General features: G+C 41.2%; 1 protein-coding gene across 3 annotated transcripts in view; it reads right to left on the bottom strand.

The window, feature by feature from the left end:
- Nucleotides 1-25,343, bottom strand: part of ATF7IP (activating transcription factor 7 interacting protein) — a 96,640-nt gene that overhangs the window by 17,569 nt on the left and 53,728 nt on the right. For 2 of the 3 annotated variants that reach the window (XM_056134556.1, XM_056134557.1), the window contains exons 3-9: nucleotides 17,280-17,366; nucleotides 15,524-15,669; nucleotides 13,719-13,856; nucleotides 9,874-9,939; nucleotides 7,332-7,405; nucleotides 6,702-6,790; nucleotides 3,114-3,752 (exon numbers count right to left, since the gene is read on the bottom strand). In XM_056134556.1, the coding sequence (XP_055990531.1) occupies nucleotides 3,114-3,752; nucleotides 6,702-6,790; nucleotides 7,332-7,405; nucleotides 9,874-9,939; nucleotides 13,719-13,856; nucleotides 15,524-15,669; nucleotides 17,280-17,366 (1,239 nt within the window). The remainder of the gene's footprint in view (nucleotides 1-3,113; nucleotides 3,753-6,701; nucleotides 6,791-7,331; nucleotides 7,406-9,873; nucleotides 9,940-13,718; nucleotides 13,857-15,523; nucleotides 15,670-17,279; nucleotides 17,367-25,343) is intronic. The other variant, XM_056134558.1, reaches the window with a different exon arrangement.

The raw sequence follows: 25,343 nt of genomic DNA, 5'->3' as shown, positions 1-25,343 counted from the left end.
TTCTAGAAACACGCTACCTTAATTTTTTTACAAGCACCCTCTCATTTTTATCAGTCACAAGGGAGTTTTACAGGAGAGCCAATTACGACTGTTCTAATTGCCACTCCTCAAAAGTGGGTGATTATTGTACAAAAGTGAATGGAATGAAAATTTTTTTCAATGATTTTCATCTATATCATCGCTCACATCTCTGTGAGGACTGCCTATGACTTATTTCCTTTTTAATCCTCTCCAAAGTACTGCCCTCACTGTAGTCAATGTTTTTGAATGTCAGACATACATGCCCTCTGCAAAAACCCTTTAACTTTATTTCTCACCATTTTTACATTCACTATCTCACACTTTTCTAGCTCTCTCATAATCTTTTACACAAATCTGCAGGTTCTTAGCACTCAGAATATGTATAATTAATTACTGACTTAATAGTCAAGTTCCCTGTGTGACTGTGAACTCAGTGAGAACAGGAACTGTTTTGTATATTTTTAGAGTAATACAGGTATGCAGAATTTTAGAATACAGCTGTTCAGTATTTCAGAGATTAATAAAATTAGTTATGATTTGAATACTAAATTTCAGATTAATCTGTTACACATTTGATTCTACTATAAGTAGAAAATATACTTTTGAAGCTATACAATGAAAAAAATATAAATGTATCCAGTTCGGTTTTATGACATATGAAGTGGATAACAACCTAAGTGTAGGATTTACAAAGTTTTAACTGTGTAACTAGTTTATCACATTAACGATATATTAAATTTTCATCTCAAATCTACCTGTTTAACCAAAGGTTATTTCGCTTCAACTTAGGTTTTAAGAAGCCAAAACAACTAGATGCGTATCTTAACGAGATTTATGACAATCCTGAATTGATGCACAATCGAAGAAAATATGGTCGCACAGGATTTTATTCTTTTTTGTCTGTTTTGTGTTTGGGCCACACCTGACTTATTCCCGACTCTATGCTTAGGGATCGCTCCTCGCAGGGACTGAACCTGGTCAGCCATGTGCAAGGCAAGCACCCCAGCTACTATACCATCTCTCTGGCCCCTCACAGGAGCTTATTCTAATTAATACTAAGAACAACACAAAGTTGGCCATTCACGTTCTTATTAATATCTAATAATTCACTTTTAAATGTAGGTGAGTAATCTAGATAAAATGAAGATCTTTTAAGTAATTTACATGTCTCAAATGTTAAGAAGTCTAATATAACAAAAGTAGTAATTTTTGTTTTTAAACACTAATAGCACTTGTCCTTAAATTCTAATTGTTTTTAAATACTAACAGTAATTTCAAGACTATTTTAAATACAAAAATAAGAGTCAAATATTTAAATTCAGAGTTAACACCATGACCAGAGATCATAAACAAGGTAAATGTTACAGATACATATTAGGGTCAGTAAAAGTTCAGAGAATTTTTTGCTTGCTTTTGTTCCGAGGCCATACCCGGGGGCTGACTCAGGGACCACTCCTGGTGGGGCTCAGGGGACCAGATGGGATGCTGGGGATCGAAACCTGGTTGGTCATATGCAAGGCACCTTAGCTGCTGTACGATTACTCCAATCCCAAACATTCATAGAACTTTTACAAGAACAAAATAAAAAAATTAAAATCCTGCTACTTCTACGTATATGGAAAATAGTGCCACTCATAACATGGAACAATAATTTAGTAAGTCGATTATTTCTGGGACCAAAGAGAAGAAGGGTCATGGGGCTGCAGCTCATGAGCTGCAAGCAGGAGGCCTGGGTTTGAGTCCCTTTACCACATGGTCCCCAGGGCACTGCCAGGACAATTCCCAGGCACTCAGCCATCAGTACACCTTCAACTCCACTGGATGTGACACCCAAACAAAAAATTATTTCTTTCCAGGCTATAACCTTTCAGGTAAAGGTCTGTATTTAAGAATACCTTGTGATCAGGAATAGCAACTTGGGCTCAAAATTTCAGAGGAAAAATTCCAACATCACATACAACAATGTCTATGATAAGAGTTAATATCTTCTACCTGACATACATTTCAGTCCAACATTAAAGGTGATCCACCACTTATTTATTTTCTCTCAACATTATATAAAACACTACCACTATTTTGTATGAGAAAAACAGACTCAGATGGCTGGCTGTCATAGCTTACTGACTACATGTGAAATTTTTAAAAGGCAAGGCTTATGTATAATATTCATAAAAGTAAGTAGTATTTCAGAAGCTGTTTAGTAAGGTTACCTATTAAGGTAAACACATTACTGATTTCATGACATGGCCTACCCATTCTTATATTCAAAGGCAGTGGGGTTCAACAAGAAGTCACATATAACAAAAAGTTTAAAAAGCATATAAAACGTACGCTTTCTGGGAACAAAGAAGATAAAGACCTTTACAGACTTTATACATAAGCAAAATAAATTTATTTTGGAATAAAATCAAAAAACTATATAATAATCTCATGTAAAAAATTTTAAAGAAGATCAGACAAGTTTTAATGTTTTAAAAACTATTCCATTTGAAGATGTAGGTGATAATTTTTCCAAATAGGTAAAGATTTTTAATTTTCCTCTTATAAGCGGGCTGGAGCGATAGCACAGCGGGTAGGGCGTTCGCCTTACACGCGGCCAACATGGCCGACCCGAGTTCGATTCCTCCGCCCCTCTCGGAGAGCCCGGCAAGCTACCGAGAGTATTCGATATGCCAGACACAGTAACAAGGAAGTCTCCAATGGAGACGTTACTGGGCCCGCTTGAGCAAATCGACGATCAACGGGAGGGCCTTTTACTTTTACTTTACTTTTTATAAGCACTCATTATGCCAATAAGATCCTTTAAGATTTATTTATTCTATTCAATATTCTTGGCAAACTTTAAAATAAGTCATAATTCATAGTGCACAACCTAAATTAAAATTTTCAACTACAAGATATAAAACATTAACTTCTCAAACACTCAAATTTTATTTTGACATCATTTCTCTAATAAAATAAAATTATTAAGACTAATCTCTCATAAAATCGTATTATTCTGCTTCTTCACTAATAGCAGGCGCAGGAACACTATCTACGCAGGTCATTAACATGAATGCATATCTATGATTAAGTCTACACGAGTAACTTACCAATTCTTGACGTGGTGCTGCTGCTCTGTTCTGCAGGAGATGACGTACTAAAAGCAGAGATTGGAATTTTCATCTGGATAGGCCCTCGGTTATTGGACGGACTATAGAGTCCTGAAGGGCCCACCGTGGGTAAGGAAGTCCTTGTGGCTTGCACGATGGAGTGTGCTGTTGACACAGCCTGTACAGCAAGGGTTGTGCCCAGCGAAGCAGCACTGGCTGGAGAGTTCCTCTGAATACTGGGACTGGGCACGGAAGAAACGGTGCTCGGTTTGATGGGGTTTGGCAAGGATGGCAAGGACACCTGGCTTTTGGTCAGACCACTCACTGCAGGTGGGCTCTGCACAGAAATGAATTCAACGTTGCCAGACGGCTGATTGGTCACTAACGTCCCTGGATGACTCTGTAGGAGTTGAGGCTGGGAGGACACTGCCACAGGTACGTGCAAGATCACTGGCAAAGACTGTAAAGAGATTGTAGGTTGGGGGTTTCCACTAGGCACCTGAGTAGAGGCAACTACTGTAGCTGTGTTGGGCGCAGGAAGAACTGAAGCTGCTGTCAGAGAACCTGAAGTTACTGGAGTCTGCAGTTTCGGCTGGCCACTGGCAGCAGCTGGAGGAGTGACCATACTGGTTGACGATACTGCAGAAAGAAAAGAAATGGTATCAGTTTAAAAGGCTGCCTTCATTTATCAGCGAATGTAATACCTACAAACCTAATGCTGCACCTGACTAAGTAATGTTCTTCGTAAGAAAATCCTTCCAAATTCAAATTCTGGAAACTTCAGAATTCACTCTGTAGAAAAGGAAGTCCATTTACATCTGTGTGGTACATTATGGAATGCTATTTCAGCAGCAAAGAAGCCTCTGAATATTACTATGATCACCTCAAGAGTAAATAACGGGAAAAAACCTGAAATCTATGTAAAACTGCACAAATACTTTTGAAATTACACTTAAAATATTGTAAATGCTGATGAGCTCCAATAAAAAATATACATCATGAAGAACCAGCATAGCTTGATCCTATTTCATCATTTAGACCAGATGAAATTATATGTGTGTGGTTCAACTTTATTGAATGCCCTGAGAGAACTGGACAGAAGAGGATGCTTTTTAATGGATACACTATAAATATAATATGGAAAAGAACCCAGTAACGTCTCCATTGGAGACTTTGTTGTTACTGTTTCTGGCATGTCGAATACGTCACGCTGGAGCGATAGCACAGCGGTAGGGCGTTTGCCTTACTAGTGGCCAACATGGCCGACCCGAGTTCGATTCCTCCGCCCCTCTCGGAGAGCCCGGCAAGCTACCGAGAGTATTCGATATGCCAGACACAGTAACAACAAAGTCTCCAATGGAGACGTTACTGGGCCCGCTCGAGCAAATCGATGATTAACGGGAGGGCCTTTACTTTACTTTACTTTATGGAAAAGAACAGAAAAATGGAGAACAAACACAAATGAGCACAAGAAAAATCCAAAATGCCATCACTGAAGTTCTCTGGTAATTTTGGCTCCCTCACGCTTACTGCCAACGCACAGAGGTTTGACATGACCAAGGTTCTGACACTGACGTTTGACTGATGTGTCTTTCCAACATCATGGGTTCTCTAACAGTTCCCTCAGTATGCTTCTGAGGGACAACTCTGACTACCGAGACCTTGGTCAGACCAAAGTCTGCAATTATAAAATGTGGAGTGTCTGCACTCCAAATTTGGGAGTCCGCAATTATAAAATGTTCATGACGATAAGACATTTCAGCTTTTGTTACCATGCAGCCACTGATGATAATGGAACCAAACTAATGGTGATTTAATTCCTTGTACCGGTATAAAATTCAAGGTGGGTACCAAATTATCACTACACTCTTTACCACCACAGGCTCACAGAAAAATAAATCAGTTTCACTTAATGTTCTTGAGAAAGCAATTAAAAATGATCAACTTTATAACATGAGTCCCCGAGTACAGGTCTCCTTAAATAATTTGTGTGAAGAAATACAAACAACACATAAAACGTCAGTACTACATACCAGCACAAGATGGCTGGTTTAAGAACAACTTGTTGACTACTATTAAAGTCACAAGCTGACAACCTTTTTTCAAGATTTTTGTTGTTGTTGTTGTTGTTGTTGTTGTTGTTTGGTTTAGCTACATACTGGCCGTGCTCAGGGCTTACTCCTGGCTTGGGCCCAGAAGTCACTCCTGGCAGGGATTGAAGGATCACGTTTAGTGCCAGAAATCGAAACTGGATTGGCTGTATGAAAGGCAAGTCCCTACCCACTAGTATACTATCTCTCTGGTCAATGAAGTAAAGCAAAAACTTCAACTTTGGGAGAAATATTTTTCAGCTAAAACATCAAGTTTCCCAATCTTAGTATTTCTGAAGGCTCAATAGTGAAATAAACGTGATGTTAAAAAAATAAATATTACTGTTGAAATTTATGAACCTTTGGAAATTTTAGGTATCAGTGAATATTTTCCAAATGATCAATAAATCAGTGCAAGACACAGAGAAAAATAAAAGGATTTTAATGAAAAATTATAAAATTCCATTGAATGGGTTTTATATTCTACTTTTAAAGCGCCTTTGAGAAACTACCATTTGACTGTAAAAAGGCAGATTATCCATTAAATATCTGTCCTCAGGAGGAATTCCTTTCCCATACCTCACAGAAAAAAAACGAACTACAAGGTTTAAAGTGGGTATGTGAATCCAGCCATCTTCAGCCGTATTAATATTTTAAGTGAAAAAGGAAGTTGTAGGGCCCAAGAGGCAACCTAACAAGCTGAGTGCACTCTGCATGTCAGGGGCCTGGATCTGACGCCCACACTACAGGGCCACTGAGCACTACAACCCCTGAACACAGAGCAAGGATTAGCCTCTTTGAACCACTGTGGGTAGCTCAAAAATAAAACTTCAAAGAGTAACCTGTAAAGAAGTAACATAATCAACACTTTCCCACTGACTTTTTCAAGCTTGCAGTTATTTTTCATTAAAGCATGTAATTTAGAGTCACTGCTTTAACTCAGCAGAGCACATTTCTAACATGTGTGATATCTTAATTTCAATCCCTTGTATTGAGGGGGGAAAAAAACACTAAATTTCTGCGACACATGTTTGCTATTGTTTTTATATGAAATAAACATGAAAATTAGCTCTAATTCCCACTGTAATTATTAACAGAAGCCACACATGAACAACAGCTCACTGGGGTTCTTAATTAATGGCCTTTTAAGATTATACAAGGATAGGACTGGAGCCATAGTACGGTGGGGAGGATGCTTGCCTTGCACGCATCCTTTTTTGGTCTGATCCCTGGGCACCCAAATGGCCCTCCAAGCCTTGCCATGCTCGCACAGTCCACAAAGATATGGAGACCAGAAAGTCTGATAACCATTACAGTGGTTAGAATTTCTTCATCTGTTATCTGTGATCTTGATGTTTTTTAAATAAAATTCTGTTAGGATTCAATTTTAGGTCAATGCATTGCTCTTAGGACCAGTCACACCTCAAAGAATGTAAAAATAGGAGAACCAAAGCTTTCAATTACTATGGATCTGCATCTTAGTATTACAGAATATTACCTGTATTCACAGGGGTTTGAAAGGATGAAGGTACACTTTCACTAATGTTTCTTTTGGACTCCAGCATCTGTCTCACTGTGCCAGAATTTCTAGAAAATATATATACACATAGAGAGTCAAGGGATATGGCATTCTAGAGAACATCAACTTATGTAGAGAGAAAGCAGCTGGTTCATTAGGCAAATGCATGGACAGACAGGCATTGAAGCACTAAGTTCAAAGTGAGCGCACCGAGGCAAAGCCGAGACCCAGATGTGAGAATGCTGGGGTCTCCCAGATTAGGGAAGAATCTTCCTCTTACAGCAAAAGTGTTATGGAACATTCATCTGAAAAGTGAATGTAGGTCCTAATATCTGTAGACTTTAACCACTCCTGAAAAGAGAGCAGTGCTCAACCAACTGAGAGAAATTTTTTTTTAAGTACGAAAGTAAAAGAAACTTGCAATGATCAAAGAAGTCTTATAACATAAAACCAATATCCATTGATAATTAGAATAAAGAAAAAAAGAAGGAAATACATCATCTAGTACATTAGTTATCTCTATATAAATACAATGGTAACATTCCTGCAAGATAAAATCAGAGCCTTGTTCTGTTATTTTAAAAATGACAGACTGCTTACAAGTCTCACCTGTAGGGCACATTGTTATTGCTGTTAGCATCAATTACAGACTTGACTGGAGATACAGGTGGGTTTGGTGGATTCTGTGGGAGAAAAACACCAAGGTAAAATAAAATCCAATATATATATACATATATATACATTTTTTTAAAAAAAACTTTTAAAATTAGACCCTTAAATGGATTGGAAATTTATATTTCTTGAACATTTTCAATTATTTTAAAAATACTTGTTTTCAAGTAGAAACTATAAAAGAGTCTAAAGATGGTAAGAAGGTTTTTCCCCTGTGAAAACATCCAGATAAACATTTATGTATGCAGAGAACTCCAGGCCAAGACAACTTGGAGAAACTGCATGTAATTCTCCCAAAAGCCATCCTTCGCTATATTCTTTCTTTTTCCTTTTTGGTATTTTTTTTTTGGGGGGGGGGTTGGGTCAGACTTGGCGATGCTTAGGGATTACTCCTGGCTCTAAACTCAGGGGTCACTCCTGGAGGGCCTCAGGGGAACATATGTGGTGCCAAAAATGTTCAGGTGCACTGGGTGGGTTTTTTGGCTGAGAACTCTGGGATCTTCTCGCAGTGGGGGCAGGCAACCTCCCCTGACCCACCGTATTTCTGTAAACCCCAGCAGTCACAACTGCAGCCATGTAAAACTCACTGTCCAGTTAAATATTCTAGATTTTTTTCCTTTTATTGTTTGGCCTTTTTTGGTTTGGGGGCCACACGAGCAATTCTCAAGAATTACTCCTGGCAGTGCTCTGAGGATTGTAAGAGATACCGAGGGATTGAATCTGGGTCCCCTGCATGGAAGGCAAGCACCCTGCTCACTGTACTATTTACCACTCTGGCCCCAAATAGTCTAGCTTTTTTGAAAAAATGTGCTGACATCTCCAAATTCAACAATACTGATATCCCAGTAGGAGCAGAGCAAGTTAGATAAAGTAACATAGACGTCAACTAAGTTCAATAAAAACGTGAACACAGAAGGCTTAACTTGCAACAACAGCTCAGTAAGCGCTCAGTCAAGGAAGTAATGTCCCCATAGTAGCAAAATTTCTTTTACTGAAGAATTTTTTTGACAACTGTACTAGTCATTTAGTGGCAAAAAGGCAATATAAAATAAATTATTTTGGACCTGCTGAGGGGGCAGGTTTCAAGGGGTAGTTGGGGAAATAGGGACAATGGTAGAGGAAGGCCACAGTGGTGGTGGGACTGGTGCTGGAACACTGAATGCCTGTAACAAAGGCACCGTGAACAACTTTGCAAACCACGGTGTTTAAATAAAGTGGAAAATATTTTTTTAAAAAAGTAAGAAAGAAATGGCCCAAAGACCTGAATGAGTGTTCTCCCAAGAAGATATGCAAAACAGTCCATAAACATATGAAAAAGGCCCTCCCCCGTTGCTCAGGGGGCCCAGTAACGTCTCCATTGGAGACTTTGTTGTTACTGTGTTTGGCATATCGAATACGTCACGGGGAGCTTGCCAGGCTCTGCCGTGTGGGCGAGATACTCTCGGTAACTTGCCGGGCTCTCCGAGAATCGAACTCGGGTCGGCCATGTTGGCTGCATGCAAGGCAAACGCCCTTCCACTGTGCTATCGCTCCAGCCTAAACATATGAAAATATGCTCAAAATATTAATCATTAGAGAAATGCAATGCAAGACCACAATGAAATATCCTACTCTATTAGGAGGAGCTTAAATTCAGCAGGTTGTCACGTCTGATCTGAGATCTGAGTGGGACTCCGCTCCAGGCTGTTCTCACTCGGGGCTGTTCTCCAGAGTGGGGCAGGTGAGAGCCCTCCCCGCCCCAAGGGACCCAGCCCCCGCAGCCGACCTCCACTACCCAACCACCGCCACACTCCGGCCGCTTTCTGGACTGGCGGCAGCGCAACACTTCATAAGACTCTTCCTATCCATTTTCCATAATTACCACGCCATATTTGATGGGGGCCAGACAGTAAGAGAAATATATATGTATATGCCTCTCGGAGAGTCTGGCAAGCTACCGATTGTATGCGGCCTGCACAGGAAGAGCCTGGCAAGCTGCCCGTGGCGTATTCGATAGGCCAAATGCAGGAACGACAACAGGTCTCACTCCCTTGACCCTGAAAGAGCCTCCAATAGTTGATGAGTAAGAAGAGGTTGCTAAAATCTCAGGGCTGGGAGGAATAGAGATGTTAATGGTGCCTGCTTGAGTAAATCAACGAACAACAGGATGACAGTGATACAGTGATTAGGAAGAGCACCACCATAAAACAAAATACTAAGCACTGGAAACAACATGGCAAAATCAGACTAAGTTTTGTACCCTGCAGTTGTAAATGTACCTGAAATGATATCTACTGACAGTTATACGTAGGAGGCTCCTCAAACAAATAGGAAAATGTTATTATATAATCCAGCAATTTCATTTCTGGGTATATATCCAAAAGACTTGAAAACATTTGTCAGACTGGCAATAAAGGAAGAGTTTCCTCCTAATTCAGCATTTCCTACATTTTCCACTGAAAGCTAAATATTAGTTATGTTAGATGATAAGAACTCTTACTTCTTGTCTTTTCTTCAGATCTTCTTTGGCTGCTCCAAACCGTTTAGTTAACCTCGCTATCTTGGCCTAAGGTAAAAAAAAAAAAAGCAGAAAGAAAATGAAGAGACAACATGGTATTAAAATGAACCCCAGGGACACTAACCAACAACCCAATAGACATACCCAACAACCCAATAGATATGATGGCTAACAATAAAAATCATGTATGGCAAGCTGATTAAAAATCATACATTTGGAAAATTCAGAAAATTATAATCAGTAACTTTTCTTAAAGATTATGTCCTTAGGCTATATTCAGAGGTAGAGTTTTTGAAAAGTATATTTTAAAGGCACTCTTCTAAATGCTTTACGGAAATATTTTGTTAATTTATATCTTCAATTGCAGTATGCATGAGTGCTCATATAATATTACCATGAAAAGTAATTTTGTATTACTAACCACTAACCACTAATATAACCAAAAAAACATTATATTGCTAGGGTCAACATGCCAGTGAAAAATCATTACTATTATACTACCTCCTGCCCCCGTGCCTTGCTGCCCTCACCTGGGCCCCTTGGAGGAGGGCGGGTTGAGTTTCCCTCTCCGCCCCGAGCAGAGCCCTGACAGCTGAAGACCTCCGGGACCCAGCCAAAGCCATGCGGAGATCACTCTCCACACGCTTGGACGAGGAACCGGTAGAGGAACCCAGGTGTGTGGGACCTGGGGCTGAGATCTCCAAGTCTGCTGGGTTCGGGACTGGGCCTCCTCCACCAAGTTCCCCCACCATCCAGTAGCTAGACAGTTATAACCACCAACTGCCATCAACGGCCATCCAGAGACTATAAAACCAAGCTCCCAGAAGAGAACAAGGCAGAGTCTCCTGCCCCAACGCCTGGCTCTCCTCACCGGGGACCCTTCGAGGAGGGCAGGTTGAGTTTCCCTCTTCGCCCCGACAGCTGAAGACCTCCGGGACCCAGCCAAAGCCATGCGGAGATCACTCTCCACACGCTTGGACGAGGAACCGGTAGAGGAACCCAGGTGTGTGGGACCTGGGGCTGAGATCTCCAAGCCTGCTGGGTTCGGGACTGGACCTCCTCCACCAAGTTCCCCCACCATCCAGTAGCTAGACAGTTATAACCACCAACTGCCATCAACGGCCATCCAGAGACTATAAAACCAAGCTCCCAGAAGAGAACAAGGCAGAGTCTCCTGCCCCAACGCCTGGCTCTCCTCACCGGGGACCCTTCGAGGAGGGCAGGTTGAGTTTCCCTCTTCGCCCCGACAGCTGAAGACCTCCGGGACCCATCCAAAGCCATGCTGAGACCACTCTTTACACGCTTGGACGGGGAACCGGTAGAGGAACCCAGGTGTGTGGGACCTGGGGCTGAGATCTCCAAGCCTGCTTGGTTCGGGACTGGGCCTCCTCCACCAAGTTCCCCCACCATCCAGTAGCTAGACAGTTATAACCACCAACTGCCATCAACGGCCATCCAGAGACTATAAAACCAAGCTCCCAGAAGAGAACAAAGTAGAGTCCCCTGCCCCCGCGCCTGGCTGTCCTCACCGGGGCCCCTTGGAGGAGGGCAGGTTGAGTTTCCCTCTTCGCCCCGACAGCTGAAGACCTCCGGGACCCATCCAAAGCCATGCTGAGACCACTCTCCACACGCTTGGACGAGGAACTGGCAGAGGAACCTGGGTCTGAGATCTCCAAGGCTGCTCGGTTCGGGACTGGGCCTCCTCCACTCAGCTCCCCCACCTTCCAGTAGCTAGACAGTTACACCCACCAACTGCCGTGTAACCCCATCAACCGCCATCCAGAGACTATAAAACCAAGCTCCCAGAAGTGCGCAGCCACAAATGCCTGTTATTCTCTATTATTCTTATTCTCTTATTCTTATTCAAATGCCTCTTATTCTCTAGTTCTCACTCTCAGAGAACCCGGCAGGGCAGGCTACTGAGAGTATCATACCCGCCTATAAGCCTGACTAGGAACACCTGTAAAGGTGATTAGAGGCTTCCCCAAAAGCCTCTGTCTCGGAAAGCCCGGCAAGCTACCGAGAGTATCCCACCCGCACAGCAGAGCTTGACAAGCTACCCGTGGCGTACTCGATATGTCAAAAACAGTAAACAAATGGTCCTCATTCCCCTGACCCTGAAGGAGACCCCAATATGTCATCAGGCTACACTTTCACATGACCGGGACGAATGGAGACGTTACTGGACCCGCTCGAGCAAATTGAAGAACAATGGAGTGATAGTGATAGTGACTATTTACTTTCAAAGTTTCCTTACAGAAAATAGTCACTTCTAAAAAAAAAGATCCTAAACCTTACAAAGTTTAATAATTTACCGGATAAGGTCTAAGAACTCACTGAGAAGCAATCATCTTTGATGCTTAAGATGAAGATTTTCCCCAGAACATTACATATTATCTTTCTACAAACTACTCAAGGACATTGAGCTAAGTGAATAGTTTTACTATGGAGTTCTCTTTTTGTAAATATTCAGTAATTTTTAAGAAGACAGATAGGGAAAGTATTTTTCATAGCCTAATTTTCTTAGGGCTGGAGCGATAGCACAGCGGGTAGGGCGTTCGCCTTACAAGCGGCCAACATGGCCAACCCGAGTTAGATTCCTCCGCCCCTCTCGGAGAGCCCGGCAAGCTACCGAGAGTATTCGATATGCCAGACACAGTAACAACAAAGTCTCCAATGGAGACGTTACTGGGCCCGCTCGAGCAAATCGACGATCAACGGGAGGGCCTTTTACTTTTAATTTTCTTTACTCTGAAAACATGACACGTATTTTGTAAATTCTAACATCTTTTTGTTTATGTTATGTATGTGGAAAATTAATAAATATGTAACATGATTACCTCTAGAGTTTAGAGGTTAGGATTGGTAGTGAGAATGTACAGAGGGAATTCCTTTTGTATCATTCTGTTCTGTTGTACTGAAACATGTTTCTATCATTTGAAAATTCAATGACTGGTCAGAGAAATAGCTCAAAGAACTGGAGCACTTTATTTGTATATGTTCAATCCCTGACAACGACAACGCACACACTACTACCCATCAGCACTCAGGCATTATGGAGGCTCCTGGGTACCCCAGGTATGGCCCTGGTGGGTGCCAGTTTCACAGGACCCCAGCATTGAACCCTCCAGCCCAGCAGCTAAGTACTGCTGAGAGTAGCGCTGGCGTCAAGTACTGTCAGAGTCCTCCTCTCCTGCCTGCCAGAATACCATCAGCAGAGAAAGTCAAAATTAAGATACTATATCAATAAAAAAAAAAAGATACTATCATCAGCCATTCCATATTATAAAAAGGAAATCAAACAAAGAACAGCCATTTCTTTCCTGTATTAGTCTAGGAAACTATTAAAAAACCTTTATTAAAATCTGCCATAATTCAAAATCTCATATAATTAAACAATACCTGTTTACATTTTTTCAATTTATTGTCTCCCCAGCAGTACTGGAATGTCGTGATATCAAGGATCAATACAGCGCCAAGTAAAAATGAGGGCAGGGTCTATCAGTGGGAAGCTTCTAGAGGGGGCATCAGGGAATACCAGTGACTCTTGACAAAGACGACTCACAGAAACAGATTCTTCCTCACAGACCCCAGAATGAATTAATCCTGCCGACACCTTGTTTTGAACTTGTTGCTTCCAGAAGTATGAGACAATAGGTTTCTTTTGTATAAGACACCCAGTTTATGGTACATTTTATGGCATCTCCTAAAAGACTAATAGAGGCTTCTTTTATTTTTAAACTTTAGATGTCAAATGTACCCGGTCAACTACAAACACTATTTCAGTTATAAAAATGAGAGTGTACAATTCAAGTCAATGTACAAACCTGAAGTTCAGTGAGAACTGTTTTATGTCTCTTGTTACATTCAATCTTTTCCACTCGTGTTTTCAATTCTGCCAAAGTCTTGTCAAATACAGCACACTGTAGGGCACATAATTTTTCTTCTAGCAACCACTGTACAACCTAAAAAAAGCAAGATTGCAGCAAGCAGAAAACAATGTATCAACTAGTTTAATTTAAAAGCATGCTATTATCCATAACACAGTGCTATATCCTGAAACCCTCCAACTTCTTCTCTATACTAAAGTTACTGAAAAGATATAGTAAAAACAGATTTTGTTTTTTACTTTGACTGCCCTTTTAGCATGATTTTTAAAAAGAAAAACAATTAAAAGAACCAGTTTTTAAAATCTGCACTTGGCCACAGATGTTATTTTTATAACACAACAAATATCTCGCGGCTATACGAAATTCCAACAGAACATATCTAAATGCCTTCTCAAATTTCCATTCTCATCATGTACTCACAACAAATAGGCTACGAGGTTCAAGTCTAGGGACCATCCCTAGACGTGACTAACACTGCCCTACGCCAACTCAGTGTACACAGAAGTCTTCAAAACTCTTTCACACACCTAGCTTCCTACTTGCAACAGCGCTACAGGAAAGACTAATAACTATCATCTCCGTATCACAAAAAGAAAAGGAAAAATACTTTTCTTTCTTTTTTTTAAAATTTTTATTAGTGAAAAAATACTACTTTTCATAGCTTTACTGTTCCTTTCTCTAGTGTGGTTATTTGTGTTACAATGAAAGTGATCTAAGTCCAGATTATTTTATTTCATTAAATCATTTCATATGTCAGGGACAATTTCCGAAGTCTGGGCATAAATATTCCCTTTCCTTTAGAACTTTCTAAATCCTTGTCCCCACTATTCTGAATAAACTTTTGATTTTTGGCTTGTTTTGTTTTTGGATCACACCCAGTGATGCTCAGGAGATACTCCTGGTGTACAGTCAGGAATTACTCCTGGCAAGGCTTGGTGAAACCATGAGATACCAAGAATCCTAGGTCGCAAAATGCCCTATCTGCTCTACTCCATCACTTCATCCCAAGTGAAATGCTTTTTAAGCCTAAAATACATAATACAGAGTTCCAATTATAGGGACTTAGAACCACAAAATCAATTATTTTAAGGATCAAAATGTCAACATGCAAGACATTAATGCTTCCACTAGAATAAGTTCAATATAGAAAAAAAAAGTTGGAAATTAGATTTTGTTACTGAAGTAAAAAGAATGCAGTATCTCACTTCCATTTTGATCATACCAACATATCTAGAAAAACAATAAAGCCTTAGGAAACGAGTCAGAAGAGATTTTTAAGCCAATGCTCTTCTACCAAGCCATATTAAAGCTCTTTAGTGATTTTTACTTTTGTGGGGTTCTTGGTTTTGTTTTGGGGTCATTCCCTGTAGGGTTTAGGGGCTATTCCTGGTTTGGGGATAGGGGGTCACTTTTAGCAATGTTGAGGGAACCAAGGATCAAACCAGGAGTCAGTCACATGCAAAGTAAACACATTAGCTGCTATACTATCTCTCCAGCTCATTAATATGGTTCTTAATTTATCATCTAAAATACCTTTTGGGGGCTGGAGCAATAGCACAGTGGGTAGGGCGTTTGCCTTGCACGCAGCCAACATGGACGACACAGGTTCAATTCCCAGCACCCCATATGGTCCCCTGAGCACCGCCAGGAGCAATTCCTGAGTGCATGAGCCAGGAGTAACCCCTTAGCATCGCCAGGTGTGACCCAAATAGCAAAAAAAAATTAAAAAAAAAATTAAATACCTTTTGGAGCTTCTGGTTAATATCTCCTTTGGCTGTAATCTTAACTTGAAATTCTGCCTCATATTCTTCATCCATATATCGCCGACGTTTGGACTGTACATTGTCCATGTCCTCTGACTTAGAACGTTTTCTTCTGGAAAACTCACCTAAAAACAAAAAACATAATGAACACCAAGTTGTTTACAGACCTTAATGTCTAGTCTCCATCTTTAATACAATACTATTTTTAGCTTGCACATCATCAGTCATTTTATGAACTTGTTTTTTAATCAGAAGAATAAGACATGCCTTGTATTTGCCTGACCCCAGTTTGATCCCCGGCACACCATAAACTGCCCCAAGCACCTGCAGTAGCGATCCCTGAGCCAGAACTAAGCTCTGAGCACTGCAAGCTGTGACCCCAAAACCAAAATAAACAAGCAAAAAGGGAAGCAGACAGGCAGCATTGAGCTTTCAATTCAAACTGATGTTCAATTGATTCAATAAGAACTCCCCGAGGTGCTGGAGCAACAATACAGCAGGTTGGGCACTTGCCTCGCACATCTGTGTCTAAGTAAACCCCAGCACCAAATGCAGTCCCCTGAGCACTAGCAGGAGTGATCCCTAAGTGCAGAGTCAGGAGTATGCCCTGAGCACTGTCAGGTGTGACCCCTTCCAAACAAACCAAAAAAGAGCTTCCTAACGGCTAAGTAATATATGGAAAATGCGAACATGAGAACACAGAATACCCAATCCATAACATCTTACAATAGGCTGGAGAATGGACTAACAATATGGACTAGCTATATGAATACAAGATGAGAAATTGCCCCATATTCACTCCTTTTATTCTATATCTATAGCACACATGAATTTTCTCTCAAAAAAAAAATTCATTCTTATGCCCCAGATTTCTGTGTATAGTAGCTTTATATTTCTGTTGCTCCTTAGTAAATCTTTTCCTTGATAAATTTAGGAAAATTCTCAATAAATCAGCCTTAGGCACACAGCAATAGTTACTCTAGTATTTTTTTAAAAATCTCAAATATTTAAAAATAACATTCATGAATAATAGTATTCATCAAAAAGTCCAAAAGGGTGGGGGAAGATGGCTCACAAAAAGCTGGAGCACCTGGTCGGCATCCAGGAGCTCCAGGTTTCAATCCCCAGTACCACAAGGTGCCCCAAGCACCGCCAGGCAGCAACACCCACAATGGAAGAAGCTGCACTGCAGGGTGTAGCTCAGAGACAGAAATAAGTAAATGCGGTAAAAAAAAAAAAAGCCAAAGATCCAAATTTCTACTACAAAATACTGTCAACATTCGTGACATTTAAGACTAGAAACATTCATGACACTGTATCCAGTTATAATTTTATCGAGTTTCTTCTCCCCATAGTTTCTCTTCTCGGCAGCATGAAAACTTTGAGTATATTGAGACATATACTTCCATTCACTTCTATCACTCCTGACAAAACCCTTTTAAACGCATGCTCTAAATATACATCTAGACCATTTCTTTCAAGCCCTTCAGATAGTACCCTACTAAACAGTAAGCTTAATAACTCTTGTGGCAGAATCAAAATTAAATGTAATAAAACTATAACTATAATTACTTTGAAAGATCCTTGATTAGTCATCAACATAACTGTGGCCTGCTTAAGTTGCAAAATTTTAGTCATCTCATGAGCAGAAAAGTAAACTCCACTGTCTAAAAAAGCAGAAACAATGAATAACTGTTATCTTAAACAAAAACACAGTTTATTTGTACATGCTTACTTTTCTCTGAAGGTCTTTCATCTTCCTGTACTGCTTGCTCATCTTCCTCAGGTTTGCTGCTGTCCTTTTCATTACTTTCTACTTCTGCTAAAATAAAACAAGAGGGAAATCATATCAGAACTCATAAAAGCTCATTGTAACAAACCATCTAATCATTTTTATATAACCATCTAGCTAATCATTTTTGCAAAATCAAAAGTCTGAAATATGCCCCCTGATATAAAAAGGAATATGGACTAGTAAATATGAATGGCCAGTCAATTCACAATAATCTCTTTACATGGAAAAGCAAAGTTAACAGCATAGCCTTCATTTTATCATTTATTTATTTAGGTCTTGGGGGCACACCAAGCAGTGCTCAGGACTTACTCCTGGCTCTGTGCTCAGGGATCACTCCAACAGTGCTCTGAGGATAAAATTCACCACCCAACACATGAGGTGCCAGAAAGTGCCCCAGACTATATGCAAGCATCTTAACCTATTGAACAATCACTCCATCCGCAAAAGTATAGATTTTATAACAATGAATTTTCAATCATTTTCTATTTCCAAGAGACTAAGAAAATGCAAAAACTATTATAAAGCACTAAAGAGTCCTTTAGAGTCATGATTAAAACTGAGAAAGAGTGGTCACAGCAATTTCAAAAATTACAAACTACTGGCAAATTCAACACACCTCATACTTTGGCCAAGGCTGAATCATGAAGTTATCTTAACGGTTTGGCATAGTTCATACAAAAAGGAATAGGAAAGCTCTTACTGCAACTTGCTCCCAACGGCTTGTTAGATTTCATCAGACTCTACAAGTAAAATTAATGAGCAATCACATGGCACAGAGCACTATATGAAAATGCTGATATGACATTTCTTCTCTAAACACGAGGATTTTAATTCCACAGACCTGGAAATGTAATTCAAGGCTGAAAATTTTTAAGCACTTTTATGTTTAAAAAAAAAAAAAAAAAGCAATGGCCAGGATCAAAATGACTCAAGGCGTTCACAAAATTTTCACCCCAAGATAAAACTAAAAAGCTATAATAAAAGAAGGCAGAGAGACAGTACAGTGGGTTAAGTTGCTTGCCTTATACATGGCTAACTCTGAACAAAAAGCCATAGAAGTATGTACTTGCTTGATTTGCTTGAGCAGGCCCAGTAACGTGTCCATCGTGACACTTGTTGTTACTGCGTTTGGCATATCGAATACATCACGGAGAGCTTGCCAGGCTTTGCCATGTGGGAGAGGTACTCTCGGTAGCTTGCCAGGCTCTCCGAGGGGGCCGGAGGAATCGAACCCGGCTCGGCTGGGCCAGCTGCGCAAAAGGCGAACGCCCTACCGCTGTGCTATCGCTAACACATCATAAAAATTACTAAAACAATTTTTAAAGTCTAAAATTAATGAGTGTTAGGAAATCAGCTTTCCGTTTACCACCCTGTGGGTCAACAGAAATGTCTGTGTATTTGTTTTAGGTTCCAGGTTTTGGTAGTACTAGAACTGAACCCTGGGCCTTACACACACAAATTTTTGGTTGAGTCACATCCTTGGCACCTCATCAGAAATAGTTTTAAGATCTCATCCTTCAATCCCAGTCTCAATGAGATGAAAATCCATTGTGCTACTTTAACAATTACAAACTCACGATAAGGCATTTTTCTAAGTAATAGGCTTCCAAATCTTCCCAATTTTAATACCGAGGGATGTGACTCCTGAGTTTCCCAGTCCCCATAATTTCCAGAGACACAAAACGTAATTAGGTTGTTTGGATGCAAGTTTACATGTCTTCAGTGAATCATCGTACCATCCAAAACAAATCTGTTATGTGTTAGTGATAGCTCCTACACAAGTCAGATCATCCAAACACAGTAGAGCAAACTGACCTGGTTGGGCCTGGTACATGGAGCTGAGACAGATTACTGAGTTGAAACTCAGTAACTTCCTCTATTACCCAATTCCTAGTGGCTTCCAAATGTTTAGAAGATACAGCTGAATTCGCAACACATTAAAATTCTTTCTGGGATTTTAGAACCATTTATATTAATGCTCTAATTTTATTTAATGTAAAGAATTCTGGATAAAAAAATTACTGACAAGGTCTACAGCGATTCTCTTTTGTTTTCAGGTTACACCTGGCTGTACTCTTGGCTTGCTCCTATTCTTGTGCTCAGGGGACCTTATGTGGTGCTGGGGATCAAACAAGGTTTGGCCACGTGCAACGCAAGCACATTAACCACTGCACCATCATCTCTCCAGCCCAAAGGGAAGATTCTTTCTTGCCCTTTGTGTGTGTGTGTGTGCATGTGTGTGTATTCTACAAAACTTTAGAGAATCTGAGATGATTTACCTCCAGATTTACCAAAGGCCCTTAGATGTCCTGACAGCCAGTCTGTCTTCACTGGGGCAACTCGGAGAGGGGCCAGGTTGAGTTTCCCACCCCGACCCAGCAGAACCCCAGCAGCTGCAAACCTCCAGAGCCCAACCACCTCCATGCTCAAGGCCACTCTCCACAGGCTTGGACAGGCCTCACCCACAAAGGAACCCACAGAAAAACCCAGATATGGGGACCCGGTGACTGAGATCTCCAATCCCACTTGAAGTGGGACTGGGCCTCCTCCCCCCAGCTCCCAAGTTTACCAGTAGCTTCGCAGTCACACCCACAAACTGCCCCTAGTGCCATATAATCTCCTCAACAGCCAAGATACAGAGACTTAGAAATAAAGCTCCTGGAAGAGAGTAATCACCCATGATTCTGCTCTATGGTCACATTCTAAATTTCAGAGTTCCTGGAACAACGTCTCATGCTCTACAGCACTAATATACCGAGTCACACACAACATCTGATGGGGTTTAACAAACTACATTAGTAATCTCTTATACCAGGACTTAAAAGCTCCAGGATGAAATAAAACAATTTTCACACACTTTCCTCATTATCGTGGTGGGAAGGTGCAATAGTGGTGGGATTAGTGTTTGAATAAAGGTAAAGGTAAAGGCCCTCCCGTTGATCGTCGATTTGCTCGAGCGGGCCCAGTAACGTCTCCATTGGAGACTTTGTTGTTACTGTGTCTGGCATATCGAATACTCTCGGTAGCTTGCCGGGCTCTCCGAGAGGGGCGGAGGAATCGAACTCGGGTTGGCCATGTTGGCCGCTTGTAAGGCGAACGCCCTACCCGCTGTGCTATACTGAATGTAATGAACTGCTGTGAAAAACTTTATAAAAATAAAATTTAAAAAATAATCAAAGGCCCACACAGAGACATCTTTTATATAAATTTTCAAGTAGTTTGTTATTCCTGAAACGTGTCCAAAATCTTACCTATTTTTTTTTTCAGTAATACAATGTATTTGCAGGTATTTTTCTGCTTTCACTTTTCAGGTCACTAGCATATTTTCATATAGGACTTCTACATGGTACTATTCAACCGGACGTGAAAATGCACTAAAAGCTAGGAAGCACATCTTTAAGAGTTGGTGACCCTGAAGCTTTGGGAAAGAGCTGAGACAAAGTAAATGCTTGATCACTACCCCATGACTTACTTTTATTAAGAGTCAATCAAATATTGGAAAAGGGTATTGTTGAATATAAAAAAACAAAATTTACATTAGGGAGTCAGTTCTCCATTTTCAGAATAACTCTTTATGGAACTTCAGTCCCTGAAAATTTGGTTAAAATGGCTGCTTTAACACCACTCACAACAGCCAAGATCTGGAAGCGATCCAAGTGCCAAGAGATGAGTGGATAAAGAAACTGTGGTATATACAAAATGGAGTATCACTCAGAAGATGAAATCCGGTCATTTGTGGCAGCCTGGATAGAACTAGGGGATGTCATGCTGAGTGAAGTGAATCAAAGGGAGAAGGACAAACGCCAAATTCTCTCTCTCTCTCTCTCTCTCACATTTCATTTCATTTTCATTTCATCATCCTGTTATTCGTCGATTGCCTCGAGCAGGTCCCAGTAATGTCTCTTTCATCCTAGCCCTGAGATTATATTCAAGGCTCTTTAGGAGAATGAGACCCATCATTGTTACTGGTATTTGGCATATTTGGTACGCCACGGGGAGTTTGCCAGACTCTGCCCTGTGGGCAGGCTACATTCGGTAGCCTGCCAGTTTGTCCAAAGTAGGAATGAGACAATAAGATGTCATAAAAAAAAAAGTTTTGAAAAGATGTCGCGCGGCCGCAAATGCGGCCGTGCGGTTCCAGGATCTGGATTTTATAGTCTCTGAGTCTTGGCCACTGATGGGATTACACGGCGCCAGGGGGCCAGGTGGTGGGTGTGACCCCCGCCTACTGGAATTTGGAGGATCTGGGTGGAAGATGCTCGACTCCAATCTGAGTAGGCTTGGAGGTCTCGGCCCCGGAACCCGCGTGGCTTTGTCCCTCTGCCAGTACCTTCCAAATTCTCTCTCTCTCTCTCTCTCTCACATGTGAAGTATAAAAAAAAAAAAACATTGTCATGGCTAATGACAAGAAACCCTGAGAGTCTATCTACAGAAATGAATCTACTAAGGAAGGGTTTGGCAGATGGGAGTGTGGGGGTTGGGGAGGTGTATCCTCCAGTATTAGAGGGATGCTAATACTCTGGCAGCGGGTGTGGAGAAGCCACACTTATTTCTGAAATGTTACTGTCAATCACGGGCTGGAACGATAGCACAGCAGGTAGGGCATTTGCCTTGCACATGGCTGGCCAACCCAAGTTCAATTCCTTCGCCCCTCTGGGAGAGCCCAGCAAGCTACTGAGAGTATCTCGCCACAAGGCACAGCCTGGCAAGCTCCCTGTGACGTATTCAATATGCAAAACACAGTAACTAGTCTCACAAGGTCACTGAGCCCGCTCGAGCAAATCTATGAACAATGGGAGTGACAGTGACAGTGACTGTCAATCACATCACGGTGCCTAAATGCAAAACGGCTGCTTTACATCAAGGACTGATGAACCTTCCTCCCCCCCTCCTCCCCCCCCCCCACCCCGTCTTATAGAACACGGGGGTCTCTTTTCTTTCTGTGCTTAACTTTTTCTGTTAAAAAAATCAATGATTAAAAAAATACATAGTGATTTTTTTAAGGATGTGTGCATGTGGTTATGATTTAATAAAACTTTACTGACATAAACAGGGTCTAAAGGCCAATTTTTCAATCCCCTGCCAGAGATTAGATTCATAGATAAAATACAAAATGTCTAGTAAACATAAAACTCCTAACTCCATATAAACTAACACTACAGATCAGTACTTGTTACTACCTCTCACTTGGCCTTTGCCCTGTCTCCCAGTCTTAAAAGATGTTTTCATGCATTATTACAGAATGGGGGAAGGAAGCAAACACCAAGCCCTCTGGAAAGGTTCTGCAAGATTTGCACGTACACACAAACCCTAGACACAGAGGTTGTTTAACCAAGTTATCTCAAAGTTTTACAAAGCCCTGATCCTCATTCCCTGGGAATTAGCTACTGACACCAACCCGTTGATTCAGGACCTGACTTTTTTTCCCACCAGCCCTACACAAACCTCTAACCCAACCTTGGAGGAAGCTGGGTTTTGAAGACAAGTCTACCACCTGCTTTTGGCTGCACCAACCCCTTTCTCTCCTGAATGGCCCGTGAAGGAACACTCCCAACACATAATCAGAAAATTAGGCCGTTACTGTTAATGTGACTTTTCTAAAAAACAATTTTAAGTATCATTCAAATCAGTAAATTCCCAATTAACACCTTCATTACTTTTATGCTCCTTTACAAAATAAAACTCAGGAGAGAAAAAAAAAAAAGTTCCATTTTATTGCCCCCAATTTTTCCATTCTCTCTAAAATCCAACCTCGGGCTTTACAATTCTACTGCCCCTTGTCAAAAAGCACAAATGACCTTCAGGTCATTAAATACTTCTCTCCCATCCTACCTGAACGAACAGCATTTTGATACATAGAGTTCTACCATATCTGAACTCAGGGAAGGGGCAAAGAGGTCCCACAAAGGAAGTAATAATAAAATATGAATGGCTGGTAACGACATAATATCAATGGGTAGAGACAGCAAATTTACGCGACGACAATATCAGGAAACCTGAAATGACAATTCTATCACTAACCGAAAGCAAAAGCAGAAACCTTCTAAAGCTAGTCCCATGCAATTTTAGTCTCATTAGCATTTGTGTTCATTACCTTAAAAATCTGATGGGCAGAAAAAAACCAAAAATTTTATATGAAATACAATCCGGAAAGAAATTAATAACTTAAATCAGGTTTACCCTTAAAATATTTTTCTTCCCAAAAACATTGCTTTAAAAAATATATATTTTTTAAGGAGCTAGAGACATACATAGTACAGGGTTAAAAGTGCTTGGCTAGTGTGATAAGGATTCGTCACACGGGACTGGACAACACACACTGTGATGGGAGCAAGGACTTAGACTAGGACTTGCACTGTTCACTGTCGTGGCCTCACCCTCCACCACCCCCCACCCACCCCCGGGGCGTCTGGCTCACAGTGCTTTCTTCTCGCTGCCTGGCTTGTGCTCTGCGGCAGCCCCTTTCCCCGATAAACGCTGTCTGGAAAAAGTTTCTGTCCTCATGTGAGTTTTATTTTCCGAGAGCCAGAGAACCCGGAGTCAATGATTCAAGTATAAGAGAAAAAAGTGGGGGGGTGGAGGGGTACCCTAGAAGCCACGGGTGTGGCCCACGTGGTAAATCTGCAAGGCTGGCCCGTGGCCCACCAGCCTTGCAAATTCAAGGGCCTGGGACTGACCCCGGGACCCAAACAGACCCCTGGGCAGCGGATGCTCGGTAAGGCCCCGGGGCCCCTGCAGCATCGCCACAGCAGGAGAAGCCGCCAGGGCTGGTTGTGCCCTCACAACATGAGCACCACAGGGAACAACTGAGAGAGGGGCTGCCAAGACGAAAATCAAGATTCAACTATGGTAAAGAGTAAAGAGGAGAAGGGAAAACATGCTGACTTTGTGAACCGAACTTCAAACCTGGTACTTAAAGGGCAGAAAGAGATGAAACAGCACCTAGAGGAGAATCAGTCAGAGAGAGCATGACAGGTACTCAAACTAGTTTGAACTTTCCAGAAAGAAAAGAAAGCTTGACTTTCCTGAACCTTCTTCAGCAGTCTGTTTTCCGCGTCACGTGATAGTGTTTTCAGACCTGCTCATATACATCTGTAATACTTCTTTTTCTGTTGTTATATGCGATAGCTTTCTATTTGCTTTCTGTCTTTTCCATTTTTGCTCCTGCCCATATCCACCGTAACTGCTATACTTAAAATGAATTTGCTTAAGAACGTTTTTATATGAGAATAGGAATATTATATTGGATTAAAATTCTGTCACTGTCACTGTCCTCCCGTTGTTCATCGATTTTCTTGAGCGGGCCCAGTAACGTCTCCATTGTGAGATTTGTTGTTACTGTGTTTGGCCTATCGAATAGGTCCCGGGTAGCTTGCCAGGCTCTACCGTGCGGGCGAGATACTCTCGGTAGCTTGCCGGGTTCTCCCAGAGGGGTGGAGGAATCGAACTCCGGTCGGCCATGTCAGCCGCATGCAAGGCAAACGCCCTACCCGCTGTGCTATCACTCCAGCCCTAAATATTATTTGAATTTATTTATGCAGGTTAAAATCCAATCATCAGAAATTGACTTTTATTGATTTATTTTCTGATAATTTCATTTACCACTCATTTATGCTTTGGGGGATCAAACAATGTGGAGTAAATTTGTTTTCTGCTGACTACGAATGCAGGCTGGGGGGTGGGAAGGAAACTGAGGACATCGATGGAAGGACAGGAGATGATGGTGATGTGACTGATATTGAAATATTATATGCCCAAAATTGTACTATGAATAACTTTATAAATCATGGTTTTTTAATAAAAATAAACTTAAAAAAATAAGGACTGTTGGGTAACATTGCTTTGTCCTTCAAGAAGCTTAGGTTTATCTGGTTACACCCATTAATCTGGTTACACCCATCAATCTGGTTACACCCACCACAGTGCTCCAGAGGCACTTCCACTTCCATTGTGTTTACATGTAAACATGTAAACAGTCTTCCCTAAGCTCTCCTTCCCACCCAG

This window comes from Sorex fumeus, unplaced genomic scaffold, assembly GCF_029834395.1.
Source record: "Sorex fumeus unplaced genomic scaffold, SorFum_2.1 ptg000100l, whole genome shotgun sequence".
Lineage (NCBI taxonomy): Eukaryota > Metazoa > Chordata > Mammalia > Eulipotyphla > Soricidae > Sorex > Sorex fumeus.
Note: the sequence above shows the minus strand (reverse complement) of the source record. Positions and strands in the feature narration are given on the sequence as shown.